Source organism: Schistocerca americana, chromosome 8 (genome assembly GCF_021461395.2).
Source record: "Schistocerca americana isolate TAMUIC-IGC-003095 chromosome 8, iqSchAmer2.1, whole genome shotgun sequence".
Taxonomy (NCBI): domain Eukaryota; kingdom Metazoa; phylum Arthropoda; class Insecta; order Orthoptera; family Acrididae; genus Schistocerca; species Schistocerca americana.
In genome coordinates, this window is record NC_060126.1 from 104,454,817 (window position 1) to 104,480,047 (window position 25,231).

The window sequence follows — 25,231 nt, forward strand, 5'->3', positions numbered from 1 at the left end:
CCATCTCTCAGCACATGCATAACAAAAGTCGCTCTTAGTATGGAATGCAGAGAGCACATCTGTGGCAGTGAAAGAGGAAAATGCAAGCAGGTTATTGATGTTACATCTTGCCTCTATCTCAAAACAACAATCAATATTAAATCAAAATTATATAAGGGAAACTAAGAGCTCGGTTTATATAAGAGCTGTACATCAAGAAACTTAACAAATGCTGTTAAAACACCCATGGTTGCTTCATCAGAAAAGAGGGAAGGAGAGGGAAAGACGAAAGGATGTGGGTTTTAAGGGAGACGGTAAGGAGTCATTCCAATCCTGGGAGCGGAAAGACTTACCTTAGGGGGAAAAAGGGACAGGTATACACTCACACACACACACATGTGGATGGATACGTGTGTGTGTCCTCTCGTCTTTCCCTCTCCTTCCCTCTTTCTTGATGAAGCAACCGTGGGTTGCGAAAGCTTGAATTCTGTGTGTGTGTTTTTGTTTATTTGTGTGTCTATCAACATACCAACGCTTTCGTTTGGTAAGTTACATCATCTTTGTTTTTAGATATATTTTTCCCACGTGGAATGTTTCCCTCTGTTATATTCAAAGATTAATTAATAACAACATCTTGCTGTATTCCAGTTATCCTCCGCCAAGCCTCTTTATCCAGCGCATCTTCCTTGTCGATGCTGTGATGTTCCATTACTCCATTTATGTGGTCTGTCCAAGAATGTCGTGGTCTTCTGCACTTACGTCTGCTGGGTGGTTTCCATTCAGAAACCTTTTTTGGCCACTGATGATCTGGCATTCTCATCATATGTCCATACCATTTTAATGATTTTCTTTCAATTCTATCAATCACTGTATCATTTGCCTTCATTGTAGCTCTTACTTCACAATTACTTTTTCTTTCGATTCTTCATATTCTGGCACTCCTATGCAAATAATCCATTTACATAGCTATTAATCTTCTTTTGAGATCCGCATTTAAGATCCATAGTTCTGATCCATAGCACAGCACTGATTCAACCATTACCTTACCTACTCTTTTCTTATTGCTGTTGGAGATATTCTTATCCCACCAATAAGAATTCATACACCCTAACACTGTTCTGCTTTGCTGTATTCTATATTTTACTCCTAAATGGCCCAATCCATTTTTATCGTATGTGCCCCGAGATATTTAAATTTCTCTACCTGTCTCATAACTGCTTTGTCACTGATGTGTACTTCAAATTTAGCATCACTATTCACCACCAGATACTCTGTTTCTGTTAGACTCATTTGTAGTCCTCACCTGTTGTATTCCTGATATAATCGTTGTATCATGAACTCAAGGTCATAATCATCTTGTGCTATAATAGTTTGATTGTCAGAAAAACTTAACGATAATATTTGTACATCAGTGACAGTGATTCCCATTCCGCTGCAGCTGTTCTTCCAATTTCGGAGAGCCACTTCTACATATAAATTGAACAAGATGGATGACATACTGCAACCTTGTTGCAAACCTTTAGTGACATTAATAGGTTCTGGTAACTTTGAACCTCGTTTAATCTATACCACATTATCTCCGTACATTTCAATATTAATTCGTAAAAGGTGATCACCCATACCTATATATTTCACAGCTTCCCACAGCTTAGATCTAGGGACTGTATTGTAAGCTTTTGCTAAATCTACAATGTGTAGCTCCTTCCCTACCGCTATAAATTTCTCCATTAGTTGTTGTAAAATAAATAGGTTGTCTGTGCATGATCTGTTCTGCCTAAGCCCGCTCTGGTCTTCCCCAATATGGTGGCCAACATTTTGTCTTATTTTTTCAAACATTATCTTGCCAAATAAGCAGCTTATTGTATAGTTGACATTAATGCCTCTACAGCAGTTTGTGTCTTTTCTATTTCCTTTATTGAAAATAGAAAGCATATACGACTTTTTCCATTCTGAGGGAATTTAAAACAGTTTTTCATCAGGCAGGTTATTCGTTTCTTCTGATATCTTCCTCCAGCCTTCAATGATTCAACAGAAATGTTTCCTGGACCAGGCGATTGGCCAGTCTTCATTTTAATTAATGCACAATTCACTTCCTTTATTGTAATGTTTGTATTTCGATCAGTTACTTCCATCTTCTCTTCATTCCCTTGTGTGTAATATGGCCTATCTTCAGTTAAAAGGTCTCCATAATGCTTTTTCCATTCCTTTTAGGGAATTAGGTTGTCTACTACTTTGTTTACTTGTATTTTCTTCATACTGGTAATAGTCCTCCACAATTCTGTTCCCACATATTGTTTTTTTCTAATTTAATTCTATTTCTTAATTCGTAATTTGTTGCCTGGTAGTTTTGCCTGTCCTGTAGTGATTTAGTTTATAACCATTTTCTGTAGAGATTTTTCTTTTCCCTAATCAACATCTTCAGGGCATCAGATATCCACGGAGAACCCCATTTACCTAGACTCTTACTCTCAGTCCCTAGTACCTCTAGAGAAATTTTTGTAAGTTCTGTTTTAATATTTTCACATCCTACTTCAACACTGTCATCTTCTGGAATCACTTTCAGTTCATTTTCTAAGCTAAGCTGAAATAAATCCTTGATGCTGAACTGTTTCCGGAGAAAGAGCTTATACCTTGCCTGCTCTAATTTCTCATGACTGCTGTGGTCAGCCACTTGTCCAGTTGTTGATGTTTTTCTCCTAAATGGTTACGTCAACTTTGCTAAAACTAAGTAGCGATCAGACCAACAGTTGTCTCCCCACATGACTCTACAGACTTGAACTACCATTTTTGGCCGTTGCTTGGTAATGATGTAATCAATTATTGATTTCTGCTGTAATGAGGGTCTCTCCCATGTATATCTGTGGATATCTTTATGTGAATTGTGTGTGTTCAGAATTTTCAAGTCATATTGGTTACAGAATTCTACAAGATTTTCTCCAGAACTATTAATGACATTTTCTCCATTATCTTCCTACTACTGCATCATTTACTTGTAAGCCAACCCTCACATTAAAATTTCCTGCTATTATTACTTTTTGGTGCTCTTTGACTTGGTTGAGTAGATGGTCTAATTTCTGGTAGAAATGGCCTTTGGTTTGCTATGCTGCATCGTCGTTTGGTGCATACACCCCTATTATAACTATTTGAATGTCATATAACTTGATGGTAATAGTGACAATCCTTTCACATAAAAATGCGTAGTCCTTGATGTAAGTGCTCAGAGATTTGTTAATTGGAATGGAAACGCCTGCTTTTGCTCGTATATGTTTATCAACTCCAGACCAAAAATGGGTGAAATTTCTCATTACCTTGTCCCTTCTTTTTTGTTTCTGACAGAATAATTATGTCCACCTTCAGTCAACTAATTTCATTCTCTATTTCAGTGTGTTTATTTGTCAGGCTTTGAACGTTCCTTGTACCAACTCTCAATGTTCTTTTCCTTGCCAATGAAGTATCATAAAGTGTTTCTATCTGATTTCCGAGGGTCCGCTTTAGATTCTCGAGCTTGTAGAAGTTTTTTGTGGGTAATAGGGTGCTGGCCCATTGACCTAACCCCCAACTTGGAGGACCAGTATTTGGTATCAGGGTTTTCTTCCCTAGGAGGGATGGTTTCACCAAACCTATAGAGATCCCCTTCCCTAGGAGGGACACATTTTGTCTGGCTCCTCCGTTGAGGCCTGTCCGGCTTGGGTGATCCTGCCAGTAGCTACGCTACCGCCGGCATAGCCCTCAACTTTGCTGGAGCATGCAAACCCTCCCACCCGGTACTAAAGGTACCTTCAATAATGCAGTGTCCCTTGAACAAGAGTTCATTTCATACGGAAAAAGATATGAAAAAGATGGAGGAAACATATGTATTGAAGGAAGAGGCAGTACTGCCACCCACAAAACAAATGAGGATAGTACAAGATGAAAAATCATTTTTACTTCATCAAAACTCAACAAATCATCCTCCATATATAAAGCAAACAGTATATAATACATTAAAGAAAATAACTGTACTAATGTAACACAATACTGGTTGGTTTTGGCACTGATGTTCTTATCATGCACATATAAAAAATACAGGTAAAAGAAAGAAACACGATAATTTGGCATCTGCCAAGCTTGGTGACCACAGACCATTAACCAAAAGGCACTGTGTAGTTCACTAAATTCTAATGGTGTTTTTAAAGCACCAATCTTAAATTTGGCTACTCGACAGTTATAATATATCATCATTACTAGCACAAGCAAGACTGGAATCACCCAAAACAAATTTTCTATGCTTGGAGCATGAACAAATAGCTGAGTATCAAAATTAAACAACAACATATCTTTTCAGTACCTTGAAAATTGCTGCTTGCCACTTCTCAATTCCTAAACCAGAAATAATATTAGATGAGTCTCTTTGTAATGGGGGTGACTGTAGCTGCTGCTGTGATACTTCCATTGCCGCAGTCTCGAGCTCATTAATGCCCATCTGTTTTACACGGAAACGTGCAAGATATGGAGCTTTTGCAGCACTGGGAAAAAACAAAAAATTGGTATTGTGGCTATATGCTGATAACACACTATAGTCTACATCACATACAAATTCATACATAATACGTCGAAGAATATACCATGCAAATGTTTTCCCAAATACATTACTGGAACAAAAAATTAGTACACCTGGAATGACGATGTCGATTTTGATCCAATGACACCCATACGCCACATTGGTGGGGAAATGGAATTGCCACACAAGTTGAAAATGCTGCATCAGTTGTGCAATGATGCTGGTATCAATGGTCATGTGAACATTCTCACACCCACAGATGAGGTTCTGGATGTCCAAGCAACACAGACGCCCATCAGGATCCTCATATTGTAAGGGCAGCAGTGGCAGATCGTACAGCTACCACAGCACAGATAAGAGGGCTACTGAGCTCGAACATGTCAACAGGAACTGTTGTGAACCGATTCTTAGCAGTGTGACTACAGGCACAAACATCTCTAGCCTGTCTTCCACTCATGCCACAGCAACGATGTGCACGGCTTGACTGGTGCCATTGGAGGATCACTTGGAAGATGGAATGGCATGGCATGGTCTTCAGCACTGAAAGCAGATTCTACCTGCAAGCAAGTGATGGTCATTTGCGCATACAACATAGACCTATAGATCTGATGAGTGCTGTCTTGTACAGTCTTTCCACTGAAGAAACACTGGCCCCACCACAGGTCTTATGGTCTGGGTTGTGATAAGTTGCAACTCTTGTTCACCTTTGATGTTTCTGAAGGGGATGCAAACCAGCACTCAGTGCATGCAGAGTGTTCTTAGACCCATTCTTTTTGCCCTCTGGCAACAGGAAAATGATGTGTTATTCAAACAGAATAATGCTCATCCACAAACTGCCCATGAAACACATTGCGCTCTGCAAGACATGCAGCAACTTTCCTGACCAACACAATCTCTGGACTTGTCTCCAACCAAGCATGTGTGGGATATGATGGGATGAGAAGTGATTAGTCCAACTCGTCAACCAACAACTCTTATAGAACTACATGAACAGGTCGACTTGGTGTGGTATAACATATTCCAGAACAGTTTTTGCCATCTGTATGATCAACTGGATGCCAGAGTCAGGTCCTGCATTGCTGCCTGTGGAGGTTACACCACATACTAATATGGGTCTTTCAGCAAGGGTCACTACCTGATACATCAGAACTGCTTGTGCTATTGATCTGTAAATGTAATCATTTCATGTACTCCACATGCACAGTTGCAACAATAAATCTTGAGTGAATTGGAAACCTCTAAAAGGGTGTACTATTTTTTTTCCAGAAGCACATGTATTACAGGCATTATAATGGTCAGATGTCTTCAAAACGAAGCTAACCTCTGCATTGGTGTACCACTTTTGTAATCTATATCCAACACCATTGCCTCAGGGTTTGACGGTAAGTAACAACCTGCTTGCACTTTTATCTTGCTAAGTGCCTCCAGACAAGCCCGTTTACGTTCTGGGCCTGCAACAATGGGAAACACATAATCTACTCTGCAGAATATTCAAAAGACTTTTCTTACAGTGGTCTAAAAACTACAAACTAGAAAGCTGTGTAAAAATAAAACAATATAAAAGTTAGTGATTGTTCGATTAAAGAGCTATTGATATTGTAATGAGTTTTCACTGTACCTTTGGGAAATGGTCTGATTTCTCCCGAGATGTTTGTTATTTTTGCAAAAAAGTCAAATTCTCGTTCATAAAACTGTTTAGCAGGCCCAGACAGTGAGGACACAATACTTTTCGTTAAAGAATCGAGGATATCATACAGTGTTGCTGCAAAAAACGGAAATATTATTGTTTGCTCAATATCAAATGCTTTTTACATTACGAGAAAAAAACTGAAAAGGGAAAATTAAAAACTGATTCAAATAACAAAATTACTACATCATTTACACTACTGCATAAATGACACAGCACATTACAAGAATTTATGCATACTTTCAAAAGCTGTGGGAGTTACATAATTCTGAATCTGCAGCCAGGATTCCATTTGTAGGTACCACCTCCTAAAAATAATAAAACTACTCATTTCCCATTAAGTAAAAGTAGTCTGTGGCAGCTGAAGCCACACTGTAGCTCCAGCTGCCATAGACTGTGGTCAGGTGTGTGAGTTGTGTTTGTGTTTGTGTGTGTGTGTGTGTGTGTGTGTGTGTGTGTGTGTTGACTATTTCTGACAAAGGCCTTGTTAGCCAAAAGCTTATTGTGATAGTCTTTTTGTTGTGCTTATCTGCGACTCAGCATCTTCATTATATACTGAGCAGCAAGTATCCTTTCATAATATAGTTACATTCTATCCTGGATTTTCCATTTTTTGAAGTAAAAGTGCCACTCTCCATGACCTACAAGCTGTAGCAGAAATTATCTCAAACTCTATGCAATAAATCAGCCAAGTTATAAGATTCAAGGATTTATGCAATACAAAGTGTACAATTTGCTCAAGCTGTTACACAGGTCAGAAGCAGAAATTCACACACATGACGACATGAACTCACACACACACACACACACACACACACACACACACCATATCTGTTTTGGAACCAGACACTCCACAGAAATTCCTAGGTAATTTTAATCGGTTGTGACTACTGGTAATTCAAGAGTCTACCCTGATAGCCTGGGTGAGATTAGAGTGTGACCTTGAAATTAATTACACAGAGAGAAATATAAATAAAATAAAAACTAGTGCAGCTGTGGAATTTCTATTTCCAAAATAAATATTTTATCAGCTATGGCTAAACCTATACAATTCTTCTTCTCAAGTAATGGGGGAGACATACATAGTCGAGTCACAAAATCAGCCACAGCAACATACACAATGAAACATGGAACATCTGTTTAACAAGGAAGATACTCATATTAAGAGAGCCCACTCCACCATTTATAAAATTCTCATGCAATAGACCCCCATGCAACATCAGTGCTACCCATGTAGAAGACACAGGTGCATGACGTTTCCGATAAATCCAACCAGCACATCCTACTTCAGTCCCATAATAAGCTATACTCTTATTCTGTCCGAGGCAGTGCCAACTGTGGAAACAGACATATCATATGCTAATGCTACTGTAATTAATACACAGCATTTTACATGCAACCGCCAATGAGCTGTCCACACATCTGAATCATAAACCCCTAACTGTGGCCTACAGCAGAGTTAACCACCTGGTAGCAAACTAAATTGCAAGGGGATGTTTCTATCACTTTCCTGCTTTCTGCATATTACTGTATGATATGCCAATGACAGGAATTCTGCTGTATTTATTCTGGTTTCGTGTAGATTGATTTACAGAAGATGAAGTTTTTGGGATTTAACACACACAATTTTGTTTCCCAGAAATTTTGTAAATTTAAACATAAACACAAGCTCATTGCACAAGATGAACTTACGATCTTTCTGCTGCATTTCTTCATCAACATACATATTAGTTTGCATGTTCCAGATCAACTGATGTGCAACAACTTGTGATTTTTTGGAAATGTATTTGATAAACTCTATCACATACCCCATCTGTAAGAAAAACGAGAATAATGTAACTTATTTTTGTAACTATAGTTTATATTGCATTAAGGATTGTCAGTCACTTCAGCCGGCTTTATAAATTTCTTTTGAAGATAAAAAAAGGTTATGTCCTAAGATACAACAGAAATTCTGTTATAAATATAACTGTTAACAACAATACTCAAACAGGAAATACGTAAACATGTATTTGCACTCTTTTAATGGTACTTTCAACATACTATACTCCTTGACACACCTGAATTATATTCTCTAAAATGAAATAAATAGAATCAACAGATATGCCATCAATAAAAATCAATGAGATAAAATAAAACTTTCTACAGCTCAGCAATTTGAACCCATGTCTACTGCTTTTTGCAAGCTGCTGCTCTAACCATTTAGGCTATCAGAGCCTGCCATCCTAGACTGATTCACAGTTTCAGTATCACTGATGTTTCCTTCCTATTACTTCCAAGAACAGAAATTAGAGGACTTGCCATGGGGTAGGAGTCATGGTATTCAGGCAACTCTCATTGCAGTTTCTGGAAACAACAGAAAATCCTATAGGCCTGCAGTGATGGCCTAAATGGTTGACAGTATTGATCATGATATGTAGGCAATTTGTGTTCGAATCACAAATTTCTGTCATGATGTACTTATTACATTTTCTGTTTTGTAATCCATAACTGTTTTTTTAAATTGATTTTAAAATAAAGAGCTAAGTGGCACAAGAAAAGCAGATATGATTGTTCGCTAACTTACAAAACTCTCTACTTTTGAGATGGAAAGGAAGGGGTAGAGTTTTAACATACCATCAAGATCAAAAGAGTTTAAGCACAAGCTCAAGTGCAACAAGTATGAGATAGCAAATCAACTGTGCCTTGTAAAAGTTATCATCATGTTCTGTGTATCATAACTTCAACCTCTTGCTATGATATGGAATGAGTCAGTTTTTTAACTACAGTACTTTATCTCAGTGGAAAATGTGACAAGAAGCGGATCATTTACATGACTTCTTAAATTTTTCTTTTCTTTTTTATGCAATTAGTGATTTATACTTAACTATGAAGTAAAAGGAATTGTCATGCAGATATTATTTCACAGTAGTCCCACTGGGCTTGCTAGTGGTTACTAAAATCAACATGACTTGATATCTCAGTGAGCCACCTGCCCTCTATCTTCAGGAGAGATGCTGTTGCTGCTGATGAGTACACTGAAAACTGATGCCGTGGCTGGGAAATGTAATCATCTATAGGTATGCAAAGAGTTCCCACCCACTGTTCCAACACAGTCGAACTTTGGTATGAAGGGTATGCGCTACGAGGTGTGCGAGAAAAGTAATGAGACAAATTTTTTATTTACCACAGTTTTTATTTTTTTTCAGACAACAATACTATCTCATTCAAAGTAGTTTCCTTTGGCAGCTGTACACTTGCAGAGTCATTGGTCCCAGTCTTGGCAGCAGCACTGAAGGACTTGAACTGATAGGCAGCACTGAAGGGCTTCAACTGGTAGGGCCTTTAACATAACAGCCACATTCTTTTGAATGTTCTGGGGCATTGTCCTGATACACAATCCACTTTTCTGTAATGTCCTGTCTCACTCGATTCACCCTTTTCCTCCGACTTTCTTGGACATCTTTGTAAAACATTTCGTTGACAGTTTGTTCTGGAGGAAAAATTTCTTCATGCACAAAACTCCTACTGTCAAAAAATGGATCAGCATTGTTTCAATCTTTGATTTGCTTGTTTGAGCTTTTTTTAGTTGAGGAGATGTCTCAGTGTGCAAGTCTTCAGTTTGCCACTTTGACTCAGGATCGTATTAAAAAATCCAGGATTCTTTGCGAATGAACCACCCATGGTTATTGGCAATATTCTGCTCATTTATGAAATTTTTGGGCACCATTTTGGTATATTTTTGCATGGGCAAAACTTCAGCCAACATTTTACGTACAGTGAAAGTGTTTAACAGGTCACCTATTATACTTATCATCACACCTTGGTCTGACCTCTCAACAGCATGCACACATTCGACATTTTCATCAGTTTTTGAAGTACCTGAGCGAGGTTCATTTTCAACATGTTCTAGGCCTCCCAAAAAATCATTTGTGCCAATGAAAAACCACTCTCAAAAATCATGTGATGACTGTATGGAGCTGAAGCAGGGACTCAGCATCTGGAAGGGATGAACACACTAGTATACACAAGCAGGACAACACAGTGTTGCCAGATCTCTCACAATGTTATCAGTCTCATTACTTTTCTCATATATCTTGTATTTCCGACACAGATAGCCTGACACAGGAACTTGCACACCTGGCATCTGTGGTTAGGAAAACAGATATTCGGAGAAGCAGATTCATCAGGCTATGGAGTTTCACCATCCGTGGCAGTGCATGAAGGGAAGCATAGATCTTTAATCTTTGTTCCTTATGCTGGGGGTACATCCTTTAAGAATGGAAGAGTTTTAAGTAGATTTGACATTAGGACACTACTTGAGTTTGTCAAAGTTGATTTGGGAGCTACAGAGCCTGACATATACAAAATTCCATATCAATATGGGATGGAAAAAATAATTTTTTGTGTTAATAGCTGTAAAATTTTATTTATTCATTATAAATAAAATTGTACAGCTATTGGCACAAAAAATTATTTTTTTCCAAATATTTATCAGCTGTTGGTAACACTTGAAGAAAGCTTTAATAAACCGGGATGGCTTACATCAGCCAGTGGATTCGCATAGTTAAGGACAGGTATGTGAGATGGGGTTACAGCAGTCTGAGAAATCAGTGATAGCAGAAAATTAATTGAACAAGGAAAATGGGATGAAATGTGTTGCAATTGTGATAGTAGCCAGTATGTCCTGTTTCTCGGGCAGTATTTATAAGGAAGCAATTGAAATTGGGTTGGCAGGCAACCTGATTAATAGAGACAATGAGTTTCCTCTTAGCAGGACATGGAACCTGTACTATCATGTATCAAAACACAACATTCTTTGGTGTGGACAGCCTGAGTGCTTGAGAATAGACTATAAGTGAGATTCATCAATGACACCCATGCCAAAAGATCAGTCTTGGGAGTTACACCTGTGGTGAGCTGTGCAGGCACAGTGCACAGTATGGGGTTCCAATAGGGTTAGTATTTCTAGCCTTGGCATCAGTTTTCAATGGGATCTAGTAGCATCAGTAGTAGCATTTCTCCTGAAGATGGTTCCACAGGTGGATAGCCGAAATACTGAGTCATGCTGATTTTAGGGTTTGGCAGCAAACTGGAGGAGACTACCATGAATTATTATGCCAGGAAAGTCTATGCAGTCAAATATGGCTTCAGTTTGCATTTGAAGCTAATTTCATTATCCATTAATTTCTTTATGTCACTGGGTAAATGGTCAAAGATTCTTATGATTAAATACTTCACTCTTTTCTGTGTCACACTAAGGATGAGGAATGAACAGTGTAACCATATCTCCATCTAGTGTTTATTTATGAATATTATTATTGTCTTCAAGCTGTAATGGTTGACAACAAATTTCATAAGAGTGTAAATTCACTGTGAGGCTGTTTTCAGTATGTCTAATTGTTTATAGAACTGTCTGCAAGAGGTTCTAGAATGGACACCACACATATTATCTTTATTACACACATCTGTGCAAGAAATATTTTTTTCCTCAATGATGTGTTAGCCCAGAATATGTAAAGTAATGATCTGAGCATTTGCCTGAAGTAATTTCAGGAAACCAGACATAATGTAAACCTGGGAGATGAACCACACTCTTTCCAAATATGAGTCCAGTATCTCATCTATTGTCTCTTCTCATGTGGAGTTTACTTTGAGAGGAATAAGATTAAACGCACAGACATTTGATGACATGGCTTGGCTGGCATGATTGGTGGTCTAAATTAAGAAGCTTGTAAATGCAGAAAAAATAGAGGAAAATGGTTGAAGAAGATTTACTAGAGTAAGAATAGGTAAGAGAAGTCAGAACGACGGGTAGAAATAAAGGGACAGCTATTGAGAGACCTGAACACATAGGAGATCTGGCAAGGAGCTTCGAGAAAGGTGCAGCACAACCTTAATACGAGTGTAATTAGAGGTCTTTTGCAAACACAAGTTTTGGAAAATGATTTTGATCTGGAGGTAGACAACCTTTTGTACCCACCACTCACTTTTTTATCTTGGCTAATGGGAAAATTTTCTAACTGCCTACTGGTTATACAGTAATAGTGATTTATGACGTAGGGAAATAGTTTTACTTGAAAAATTACAGCAAGTTAAAGCATATAATAATAATTACTTACCAAATTTTTATGACAATGTAACGAAAATGTTTTTACAAGTCTCACCACCTATTGCCCGTTGAAGGCTGCAATGCCCTCTAGTGGGCGGTAGGGATCAGGTCGAATGCCACTGATTTAGATGTAAAGCCTAAATAATTATTTCTTTCTGTGCTTGTATACCTAACTTGATTGCAAGCCAGGTCAATTTAACACAAAACCACCTCAGTTTTTCTTTATCCTCCCACTGCTAGTGTGCCACAACCATGCTCCAGTCTCCTCATTTCTCCAAATACTCTCCTCCATACTTTTCAGCCTACTATCCCTTGGTCTTCCTTTAGGCATTTTGCTTTGGAACCTCAGTTCACGCACATTTCTGCAATTCTACAAAATGTCATTCCCTTTACATACCTGTTGCACTTAAGCCTCACTGTTTCTATTCAGTCCTCTGGGTTTTTTTTTTTAAGAACCTCCCCGACCTCTCCATTTCTTATTCTGTCCCCTCCTTTCTTCTCTTATTTCATTTCACGTGTTTGTAGCCTGCTTAAGTCCCTTTTCTTCAATGTCCTAGTTCAGAAGCATGAGTCAGGATACACACTTAGTAAGAGTAATACATTATTTCTTAGGATTTCTACGGGACAGCTCTATTCTAATCATGCTCCTGTATTTCCAAGAAATGTCACTGCCTAAATGTCTCTCTTAATGACTTCAACATAATTTCTTCAAGGTAATAAGAGCAAAGGAAAATTAAATTAAAGAAACTAATACATTATGAGGCAAAACTGCTGGCCAGTGCTCAACTTATTATTATAGCTTTACTTCTACTTTTGTGCCCTAAACAATTTTTTTCAGCTAGAAAGAAGGCTCTAATTATGCCTAGATTATAGTTCTTTAAAAGCTGAACCTTTTAAAAATTCGACACACAATGAAAATAATGTAAAATGCCATTATATTACCGTATCATGTCTCACTGCCTGCACCAACTGTGGAATGTAGAAGAGAACTGCATCTGCAGGATAACTACTAAGCACTCTGACTGCATACTGGGCTGTGATGGGATGTGGTGGAAACTGCCGTGAGAAGAACGACAAAGCATGGATTGGGGTTACAGGAGCCCAGGTCAGGCAGTGGACAATCTGAAATTAAATAAACATATGAGTGTTTTGTAAGTAGAAGTTTATTCTGGTACTTTCATTTACACAATCCATAAAATACTGCATATGAATTGGCCATATTAATATGAAACATTTGAAGCAGAGAAATAGCAAATGTGTGTACATTGGCATTCCACACAGGATATTACTAGGAGAGAAATAGTGGTAAATAAATTATATCCCAAGGATCAGTTAAGCACACAATCTTCAGAGTGAAGATCCATTGATTTGAAGCTTCCTGGTAGATGAAAACTATGTGCTGGACCCAGACTCAAACTTGGGGCCTTAAACTTTTGTGGGCAAGTGCTCTACTGAATAAGCTATCCAAGCATGGCTCACGACCTGCCCTCACAGTTTTACCTCTGCCAGTACTTCCCCCCCACCCTCCAAATTTCACAGTTCTCTTGCATATTTTGCCTACAAAAGACAAAGGTCCGAGGTTCTATTGTCAGTCCACTACACAGTTTTAATCTGAACAAAGTATGTTGATAATATTTAAGAAGATAAAAAAAGAAGGTAACTGGTATGAATTTGATTCAGAACTAAATTGCAAAAAGTGTTAAGAATGTTCCAGACACCTCCACCTCCCCCAATGAAAGCAGTTTTTTTTTCATAGCTATGGTTATGCTGTTGTGAAAATATTTATTTATTTATTTATTTATTGAATATAGCCCACTGACACATTTATGTGAGTGTGACACTAGAATGTAGAATGAGTCAAAACACAGATTATGAAATGAACTCTTCATGTAAAATGAAGAGTTTTCAAGGGCAGCACAATTAATTTACCAAAAAACAGTCAGAGAGATTAAAGCATAAAAAAATAGCAATTACAGGATAAAATGGGAGTAGTACAAAAGATTATTCTTTGTTGTCTAATTATTCAAAAGACTGTAGTAAACACATAAAGAGGATTCATGAAAACGGTTTATTTGTCTTTCCTAAAATATCTAAAGAATAAATGTTCTTTACGAGTAAATACATACTTATTTTAAGTGAGGCAAAGCTGTCACATACACATTTAATGTTCTGCAATGAATTAATGATTTTAACACTACTGTACAGTACACTTTTCAGCACCAGAGTCAAGCTATTTGGGACACAATTGAAGCCAGTTTTTCTTCTTGTAATGTGATCATAGCACATCTCAGTCATTTCATAGCACACACTGTCATTAACTATGAAGCACATAATGGACTGGATATATTCTAGTAAGTATTATAACTGTCTTACAAAGTATACAGTAGGGGTTCCTGTATACACTCCAAATACAGTTCAGACCTGTTTGATAATAGAAGATATTCTTCAATAGGAATAAATTGCCACAAAGATAATTCCACAACACATGATGAAGTGGAAGCACTTGAAGTACATGTATTTGTTGGCAGTGATGTCACAAATACTTGAAACTGGACTAATGACAAATGTCATTGAAGACAAATTATTTAACATCTGAATGACACAAAATCCCCAGACTTCAATGAATACCACACAATCCTGCTTCCAGATTTGATTTTTGCCTCAACAATTTATGTCTTTGTTTGGCACTCTACAAGGAGTTCCCATCTCATCCATAATTTGTACATATTTCCCACAGATAAACTGTATGCTGCTTGATGTCATGCGTACATATCCCTCACTTTTTTTTTTTGGAACTGGGTTTGGATACAAGACTTCAGCTTTAAATGGATGAAACCAGCCGTTGCATTTCTGAGAAAACTTCATGAATTACTTGTCATTTTAAATGCAGCTATGCTTTCTGGAGCTTACCCACTTCAATTCCTATCTTCAGTGGTACCTTCCCCTATCCATTCATCTTTTAACATTTGATTGTTAATTTGCATTACATTTTTCTTCAAAATAGAAAACTGCAGATGTAGGCTTAGTAATTTTCTGTGGCTATTGCTCAGCAACATTGCACTCTATTTTCAAGAAACCTGCTGAGAGACAGTTGCCTCCACTAACAATAATTTCTTTCTACAAACATTAACCTATTTCTTCTTTCTCTTTGCCAACTTTAGAGTATTTGCTGGTCAGTGGAGACCTTTGAGTATACAAAATGGAGGCTTTTTTTTTTTTTTGCACACAACATCTCTTATTCTTCTTACAATTACCTAATCATAATTCAACACATAATATATCATGCTGCTGCTAAGAACACATTTCCGAACTGACACTCTTGGTGGGCTTTCTAAAGTCGTCTTTGCTGAGTGGGTGTAGCTTCTTTCCATCGAGCAATTAGAGAATTAAAAGTTGGCTCAAACGGAACCCCACATACCTGACAAACTCCAAACAAATAAGGCGTGATAAATGTCCCACAAGTTACCCACTTATTTTATTATCCTTGCCACCAGCACAAAGCACTTCACAACACTGTGTGGTTTCTATAAATGTTATACTATGCTAATGATGGATGCAGTTAAACCAAGCTCCAAATTCTCCATAACATACAAAATTAAAGCAGTACATGTAATAATTATTGCTGAAACTGCAAAGAGCTTATGGTTATAGAGAAGCAGTAGCACTGACCATCCTACCATCTATAGAACTCCAGGTTGGCCAACTTGTACTTAGTGAAGAATGGCCAAGCTTCCTCAGACACTTGAAATTTGACAGGACACATCCAGCATGTGTAGCTTAGTGGAAACTACAAATGTGGGAAGCATAACCAAGCACAACCCTCATCTCCAGGGGGAGGGGGAGTGGGCAATCATGGCACATTAGTCTATAGTATAGAGATACTCAACGGCATACGAATAAAATTATGGCTACAGTGCAACTTTCCTTTTCATAATATTGTTACAAATAAAATTGTTGCTAATTCAGAAATTGAGAATGAATTATTCAGGGATACAGAGCCCTGATGAGCAGATACTTGGTCATTCAATCTAAAGTTCAAATAGTGGTTCTCAGAAAATGATCAAATGATGATGATGGTGACTATTTGGCTTGTCAGGGGGTTGAAAATTTTTTCTGATTTACTGTTTAACATTGTGCTGTATGGGCTACAGTTAACACCTATTAAGGTGACAATGTTTTGCATGGAGTGCAAATGATTTTCCACATGCTGAAAGAGCAGTAATAAATTTCAGGACTAAAGGGAATGAGTCTAGTCTGGACTACTGCATGTCATGACAGCAGTGTTAAACACTACTCTATGACCACTTTGGTGCCGGTCTATAACAAATATTGATATGATACTCCAATTCTGCAACCCAGAATGATGCTGGAATTTGTACATATGGTCTTCTCCTGAACTACAGCTGTACCACATGCTTACCTCAAGTTACAGTACAATTTTCTTTCTTGAGTAAAGGACAGTTCATCATCCAAAAAATTGAAAATAAGAAAAAATTATGAATTCTTTGGTGTACCTCTACTGTGCTGTGTTGTTGAAATTGTTTTTCTGGTGGTTTTAGACAGCCCACTAAGTACATTGCATCCTTTCTGAAAAGCTGTGATATCTAAATTTTTGATGAATATAGTCATACTGTCAAACCAGTACAGAAATAAACAAACTTACTAAGTAATGTTTGTATGAATTACCCCTATCAACCTATATAAACTTTCGAAACTTCCTGGCAGATTAAAACAGTGTGCCGGACCGAGACTCAAACTCAGGACCTTTGCCTTTCGCGGGCAAGTGCTCTACCACTTGCCCGTGAAATGCAAAGGTCCTGAGTTCGAGTCTCGGTCCGGCACACAGTTTTAATCTGCCAGGAAGTTTCATATCAGCGCACACTCTGCTGCAGAGTGAAAATCTCATTCTATACAAACTTTCCTTTGGCCTCAAAACAAGATAATGTGTTGCACACATCTGTACAAACAGATACAATATTAAATTATTAATAGAAACACAAGCAGCAACAGTCTTCAAACATTAAACAAATAACCAAGATGCATACAAAGGAAATATTTGGTGGTTTGCTGTTAGAAAGAAAGAAAAATAAGCTACTAAAACAGTGAATAATTTGCTAACATACCTCACTGGCATCATTAAGCAATGCATCTGTTGTAACAAGATAGTTGAGAGCATGTGGGATGTGAGAGACAACTGTAGGATTCCCACGTACTTGGTTGGACACCTCACGAATTATGCTCTCTGTGTTTTTCAACCTAAAATACATCAAACTTGAATCTTTATTTGAAACATGTGGATTAGAGCTCTAATAGGAAGTGTCTCAACTTAGATTCAGAAAAAGTATTTCTTTATCTTTAATTAATTAACATACAATAACAGTAACAGAACACAATGGTCTCTCATAATCTTGTAAGACCAGTGAAAGTTTACAAACCTGAGAGGAAGAAAGACTGCCAGTATGGGGCTTATATCCCATGCTAACCGAGCATTGTCCCTCCATGTACGTTCTGTCATTGTCTTTGAGCGCCAGGCAGCTATCGTGTCTTCTCCTTGCACTTGTCTCTCTTGGCGGCCCATTGGATTGTACCATATCAATAAGAATTCTATTTCTACAGCCTGCACAAAAAGACAGAACACTTCAAGTATAGTGCACTTGATCTCACATAATAAGTGAGGTGTTTCTACAGAATTATGGTCATTTAACAGTATGTCCTGAAATGTTTAATGAATTTCAGTCACTAATAATTATCAAGAAGTATGTTATAGGTAACAAAAGAAAACAATTACATGTAATATGCGTAACAATGATTAATAGATCACAGGATCTTTCAAATTACAAATACCATCCCCCAACACTATCTGCATAGTGGAATAACAAATAAAATCAACAGAAGGGTATGCATGCATGCTTGCATCAATTACTAAGATGACATTTACAGATGTTTCATATTTTTCTTGATAATATTCTGTCTCATCAGCCGCATAGAAAAACATTAAAGTTGTAAATTGAGGGCACAGATTGATTGATTGACTGACCGACTGACCCACTGATTGAGGGGGAGCAAGGGGGTGTTTATGGGACTAAACGGTGAGCTCATCAGACCCACGATTACAAAGTTACACATGGAAGAGAGAGGGTCAGCTAAAAGTGGATGGATCCAGTCAGAAAAGACAAACTACAAAACAAGGAAGTTAAGACACACACAGCAGAAGGTATAAAAAGGTAGCCCAAATCGAAAAACTGGGAAAACAAGGGATAAAAGAGCAGTCTTTGCAAGGGGGAGTGGTCATGTGTCCCAGACCAAGGGCACAGACTTTTATCAGGCAATACTATCAGGCTGCATCGTGTGTGTGTGTGTGTGTGTGTGTGTGTGTGTGTGTGTGAGGGAGGGAGGAGGGAGGGGGGAGGGGGGAGAGGGGGAGAGAGAGAGAGGGAGGGAGGGAGGGAGGGAGGGAGGGGGGAGAGAGGGAGGGAGGGGGGGAGAGAGGGAGGGAGGGAGGGAGAGAGGGAGGGAGGGGGGGAGAGAGGGAGGGAGGGAGGGAGGGGGGAGAGAGGGAGGGAGGGAGGGAGAGAGGGGGGGAGGGAGGGAGAGAGGGAGAGAGGGAGAGAGGGTGGGAGGGAGGGAGGGAGAGAGAGAGAGAGAGAGAGAGAGAGAGAGAGCACATTCATGCACAAATATACTTTATGGGGTTATCTTCTGCTCAACACTTCCTCTATATGAAGCGTATTAGGTAATTGGATCGATAAAAAGAATCTATTCACCAAGCAGTGGTAGAAGCACATACACATAAAGAAAGGTTTTACTTATGCAAGCTTTTGCAGCCAGTAGCTCCTCCTCCTGGCAGAAGGGTTGAAGCAGAAGGAAGAGGGGTGAAGGAAAAGACTGGAAAGGTTTAGGAAAAGGGATAGAGTTTGGAAAAGTCACCCAGAGCCTTGAGTCAGGGGAGACTTAGCAGATGGGATGAGGACTGTTTCCTTCTCATCCCCTTGATGAACAATTTTTTTTTTTACCCATGCAATTATAATGCATCATCAAAAATTGATTATGTTTGTTTCTATATGAAAAGCTATCAACATCTCTCACACTACAGTTTGAAATTTTAAATTGGTTTCTTCAGCTGTTCAAAAATCTGACACTAACATAACTGAAACTTCCTGGCAGATCAAAACTGTGTGCCGGATGGAGACTCGAACTCGGGACCTTTGCCTTTCACGGGCAAGTGCTCTGCTGGCAGAAGTAAAGCTGTGAGGACGGGGCATGAGTTGTGCTTGGGTAGCTCATTTGGTAGAGCACTTGCCCACGAAAGGCAAAGGTCCCGAGTTCGAGTCTCGGTCCGGCACACAGTTTTAATCTGCCAGGAAGTTTCATATCAGCACACAGTCCGCTGTAGAGTGAAAATTTCATTCTACTAACATAGCTGTTCATGTGGTAAATATTACCCTGCACATAATTCTCTTTTTATAAGTAAACAACTAATGTAAAGTAATGACATGGCATGTAATACACATAACAATGATTAAAATAAAAAAGGATCCTCCAAACTACAAATACTATACTTCTTGACTACTAATTATATGTTTTTTCTTCTCTTTCAGTAACATGCACAAACTGTTGGGGTATCAAGGAGCAATCCGTTATATTCATAATATTACAAGCTGAATGAGCTGTTTCACCCACCAGTAGCTCAAGTATTAGATTTCTCTTTTTAATGTAGTTTTTCACAAAGACATCAGCATTGGGTACTCTCTTACTACGTGCAGATCTCTTTGATAATGTGTTGGTGCTAGAGGACAGAGGCACTGTGTTGATCCAGCCAGTAGCTTGGCGTGAGAAGTCTCCAGATGTTGACCTCATATCACTACTCATGGAATGAAAGGTCGATGATGGGGCAAAGAGATCAAAATCTGAAAAACATAAAATTCAATAAAACAGGCGCTTAAAGCCAACAAGACACAATGTATTACAAGGACAGAGATATTTTTCATTACAAGGTTATCACATTAATACTACACATAAGTTTTATGTTCACATATAGATTCTAATATCTAGTCTTGAAACAGAATTTTGTATCATGATAAATTTAAAATAGTAGTCATATGAAACAATAACTGACGCACTCACTAGACACATGAGGTTCTACATCTACAACTACAAGGTGAGAAAACAATCAGAGATTCACTGCTCTCAAACATTTTTTGACACTAACATCTTCCTTTTCATCAGATGCTCACATTTAGAGGACACAAATTTTCCATTTGGGCTAAGTCACACATGATTGAAAACCCTATAATAATACCAATCTTCACTATTTTCTCACTTTTCTTTACATTGAGAATATTATGAAAAGGACAGACTGTACTGTTACTCACAATACAGCGAAGATGAGGAGTCGCAGATATGCATGGCAAAAGGACTGTCAAATATCTAAGCTTTTGGTCAAAAAGGCCTTCATCAAACTAAATGCACAGACAAACGAAAACACAACTCACACACTATGATCACAGTCTCTGGGTGCCGAGGCGTGCCGAGGCCTGGCATCCAGCAGCCAGAGACGGTGGTTGCAGTCATGGTCGCGCGCGCGCGCGTGTGTGTGTGTGTGTGTGTGTGTGTGTGTGTGTGTGTGTGTGCGCGCGCGCCGCGCGCGCGCGTGTGCGTGTGCGCAGTCTAATTCTGATGAAGGATGAAGCTTACATGTTTGACTGCCTTTTTGTTGTGTGTATCTGCAACTCAAAATCCCTGTTACATGGTGAATAGCAATCTAGCCTTTGCATAATACTGTCACTATTCCATCATGGATTTTCCATTGCTCTGTTTATGTTGATATTTCCTTCACTTCAATAGATAAAGCAGCAGGAAATTTAGGACACAGAGTGTTTTATGCCTTGTAATCTCTTTCGATCCTCTGGCTACAACTGTGTACATTAATTTCTACTGTGTCTTACTGCAGCAGAAGTACTTTTTCCCTATGGAAATCAGAGGTACATATTTGTAAATGTTTGGCCTTTTCATCACATGCAAGTGCTGCCACTTGTTGGGTATCAATATAAAAATATCTGCAAGTTAATGTAGCTTGTGATCAGCAGAATATACAGATGTGGTTGGTTCACTATATTCCACGACATAATTTAATGTTGTTAGTGTTATTTTGCATCGTAATTATTGAATGATCATTCTACTATTTATTAGAATAGAGAATATTTTGTTATTAGTAATTTTAGTTTACAAAGTATGTTTTGAAAATGGATACATATTTCTGTTTAAATCTTGCATGTAAAATCATTCAAAAATCACTTAAGAGCATTACCAAATAAATACAAACTTTCCTCCCTCCAGAAATAACGCATGTCTGAAAGGGTGAAGAGGAACTGACAAAAATCTGTGCAAAATGAAAACATGAAAGAGAAAGGAAAAAAGGTTTTTTTATTTAATCTCCCAAAACAGTGAAAACCAGCTCCACACCAGACATAACTCATTCTCTCTCTCTCTCTCACACACACACACACACACACACACACACACACACACACACACACACAGAGGGGGGGGGAGAGAGAGAGAGAGAGAAGGGGGGGGGGGGAGAGGGAGAGAGAGAGAGAGAGAGAGAGAGAGAGAGAGAGAGAGAGAGAGAGAGAGAGAGAGAGGGGGGGGGGCAGGGGGGTGGAATAAGAAATGATGACAGTATGGGTCCAGTAATTTCTGAAAATACTGTTACTCTATAAGTCAAATTGAAGAACCCAAAATACATAGGATATTTTCATGTTTGCTTTCACTTTCCTGATGATGGGGGTCTGTGGAAGAAAGATGAGGAAAGACAAATGAATGAATGGAAAGATGTCATTAAGATTCAGAACAAACTTTAATCACCTGCAATATTTAGGTAAGACCCAGTTGAAATCAAAACCGATACACATATTTACAAACATAGTTTTTTCATGAAAAATAAGCAAATGAAACACAAATAATATGTCATAATGACTCAAAGAATGATGTACAACACAGTGAACAATGTCTTCAGAAGTACAAAGGTAAATGTGCAACAGGATGACAGAATAGGCAAACAAATTAGGCTTACATACAAATTATCGACAACTGCTGGTGTAGTGAGAATTACTTTCAATAAAAGTATTACTGTTTTGTAGGTGTAAGTTTATGCAAATCAACAGGTAGATTAATCTTTCCTATATGCAATTAGTGCAGAAGGAAAATGAGCACAAAATATTGAAGTTAGAACAAAAGTTTGAAGTGGTGTTGGGAGGCTCCATCTGTGAACTGCATGCATCAGTTCAAAATGAAAGAAAGATAGCCCTTAACATCTACTCAATAATATAACTTACCACCTATTACAGATGTTTTGAGATATTTTTTGTCAGAATGCATAGCTTGCCAGAAGCGTACAAGCACCAGAATGTCCTCTCGGAGTTCGTTCTCATTCTGTGTTGGGCAGTGTGGAGGAGGACTGCAGAAGTAGTCCAGGCAAGAAGCATAGACACGTTCACGCAAAACATTGCGAGCCAAGGATCGTGGCAATACCTGTTGAATTTACAACAGCTTCTTACTCTGACAATGGGAAAAATGCTTTATCTATTAATCAATTGAAATTCAAACAACATCCTCAGTAATCCCAAGCAATGTGTCAAAATAAACCTTCTCACTTTGTTTGCCAAAACTGCACAATTCAATACAAAAGTATAGTCATGATCAACTTTCCCAAATCTGCCAAGGCAGTCTGTTAGGCAGCGTTACAAACTGTTTTCTGCTCTGAATCAACAAACAATTCTGTGTCGTTGTATAAATCTTTGCAATACCTAACAAATTTAATACGTTCCCTTCTGATTCATAAAGCAGTATCATGACAGATGCATCAAAATAAAATTGCTACTCAAGTTCTCAGTGCTAGCAAGAAATGACACAGTGACAGGCTCCACAACAGTATCGTATTTTGGAAATAATATTGTGGAATGTTTTCAGTACATGCCTTTTAACAAAGTGATTTCAAGGCCAACTATCTCTATGGAGGTACTGATATACTGAACACATCCTCTGACTACATGAATCATATCAATGCAAACATTAGTTTACTGCTGGAGTATAGAAGCACAGCACGCTTCTCTTTTTGCATATTTCGGTGTGATACAGACTACACTGTTGTTTTGGTATACCTGGCTTGTGTAAGCCCAAGACCTGCATCTAAATTGTTGCATGGCATGAACATCCTATCACCTAGCTCAGGATAAAAGCATTTTTGATACTTGTGTACACAGAAAGCACAATTTCCATATGCAAAATTTATAACACAAGCTAATGAATCCAGACACATTGTTCTGGAAGAAGACAAATGAATCCAGTAAAATTAAGTCTGTCCTAAATGCCAAAAACACATAAAAGCATGTGGGCAGCAATAACAAAATGAGATCTGCTGAATGTTTCCTGGTTTTTTGGGTACCCACAATGATCAAAATTATGTTAAGGGACAAAATGTCTAATCTGCCACCTTCCACCCAAAAATACTTGTATTTAATGACTGGGGCCTCAAAAATGTGTTTAACAAATTTTAATATTTGTCATGGATATTCTTTAAACACAAAGTGAAACATGGCACTGTCACTGGAACAGCAGCAGAGAGAGTGAAATTCATCAGCAATGCTGGTGCTGGCATAGTTCTTGTTTCAGTTCTGCCACTCACTCAGCTATGGTCTCTAAATGATGATTCTACAGGCCAATTTGATTTACTGTAGCAACAACCTACTTACACAATGATGTCCATGATACACATTATGGATGCAGAACTATTTCCTGACAATTATGTTGGTTACAGTCTTCAAATACATGCTGGAAACCATTTTTTGAGAGGTCCTTCAAAATCGCCTCTGCAGCCTTCACCACTGCTTCTGATGATTGATAATTCCTCCCACGAAGGCGTTTCTCCATGTTCGGGAATAGAAAAAAGACACATGGGGCCAAATCCGGACTATAGGGAAGGTGAGGGATGCAGTTCATGTTGATTTTTGCAAGATATTCAGCAACAACATTGGCAATATGTTGCCACACATTATCGTGGTGCAGCATCCAGCCTGCTTCATGGAAATGTGATCTTTTGAGCCTGATATGGATTTGCAATGTTTTCAGGACATCACTGTGGTATTGTCCAGCTACTGGTCTGTGTGCAGGTACAACATGCTGATAAATCATTCCATGAATATCAAAGAATGAGATGACCATAACTTTCCCAGCAGAAGCAACCACTTTTGCTTTTTTGGGGGTTGGTGATGAAGGAGATTTCCACACTGAGCTTTGGTGTTTGCTCTCAGGATCAAAATGATGTACCCAATTTTCATCAGCAGTGATTACATTTGAAAGAAACTCAGTCTCTTCCTCTAACATCAACTTTAACTGCATGCAGACCTGCATGTGAATGTCCTTTTGTTCGGGAATCAACAGTCTCAGAACCCATCGCGCACAAACACGTGTTATGTGTAATTTTTCTGTCACCAACATGTGGGTGGCACCCAATGAAATGTTCAGATATCAGAAAGTGATCTTAAAGTAGTTCGTTGATCCTCTCTCATAATGACAGCAGCAATGCTGATGTTTTCTTCCGTAAGAGCAGTAACTGGAGCACCGGGTCCACCTTCCTTTGAAATTGATTATCTCCCGTCTTCAAACATTTTACACCAACTTCGAGCTGTACTGTAGGAGGAACAGACTCTTCATATGTCTCCTGTAGCATTGTATAGGCCTCAGCTGAAGATTTGTTGAGACGAAAGCAGAATTTCAAAGCCACATATTGTTCCTTGGGTGTTAGCTCCATTGCAGTGGTAGGTGATACTGAACATGTCTGACCTTGCCTGCCTCTCATAGGGGGGAACCGGGAGTCGCAACAATGAAGCTACTACGTCGTGTTTGTTGCACATTAAGCTAACAGAATATCATA

The 25,231-nt window shown here is 38.5% G+C and overlaps 1 protein-coding gene across 2 annotated transcripts in view; it reads right to left on the minus strand.

Annotated features, from left to right (window-relative positions):
- LOC124544611 (phosphatidylinositol 4-kinase alpha) overlaps positions 1–25,231 on the minus strand; it is a 203,249-nt gene that overhangs the window by 22,564 nt on the left and 155,454 nt on the right. For both annotated transcript variants that reach the window (XM_047123207.1, XM_047123208.1), the window contains 9 exons: positions 22,635–22,830; positions 19,978–20,204; positions 17,733–17,914; positions 17,421–17,553; positions 13,240–13,419; positions 7,899–8,019; positions 6,138–6,281; positions 5,841–5,970; positions 4,307–4,484 (listed from right to left, as the gene is read on the minus strand). In XM_047123207.1, coding sequence (XP_046979163.1) covers positions 4,307–4,484; positions 5,841–5,970; positions 6,138–6,281; positions 7,899–8,019; positions 13,240–13,419; positions 17,421–17,553; positions 17,733–17,914; positions 19,978–20,204; positions 22,635–22,830 — 1,491 coding nt within the window. The remainder of the gene's footprint in view (positions 1–4,306; positions 4,485–5,840; positions 5,971–6,137; positions 6,282–7,898; positions 8,020–13,239; positions 13,420–17,420; positions 17,554–17,732; positions 17,915–19,977; positions 20,205–22,634; positions 22,831–25,231) is intronic.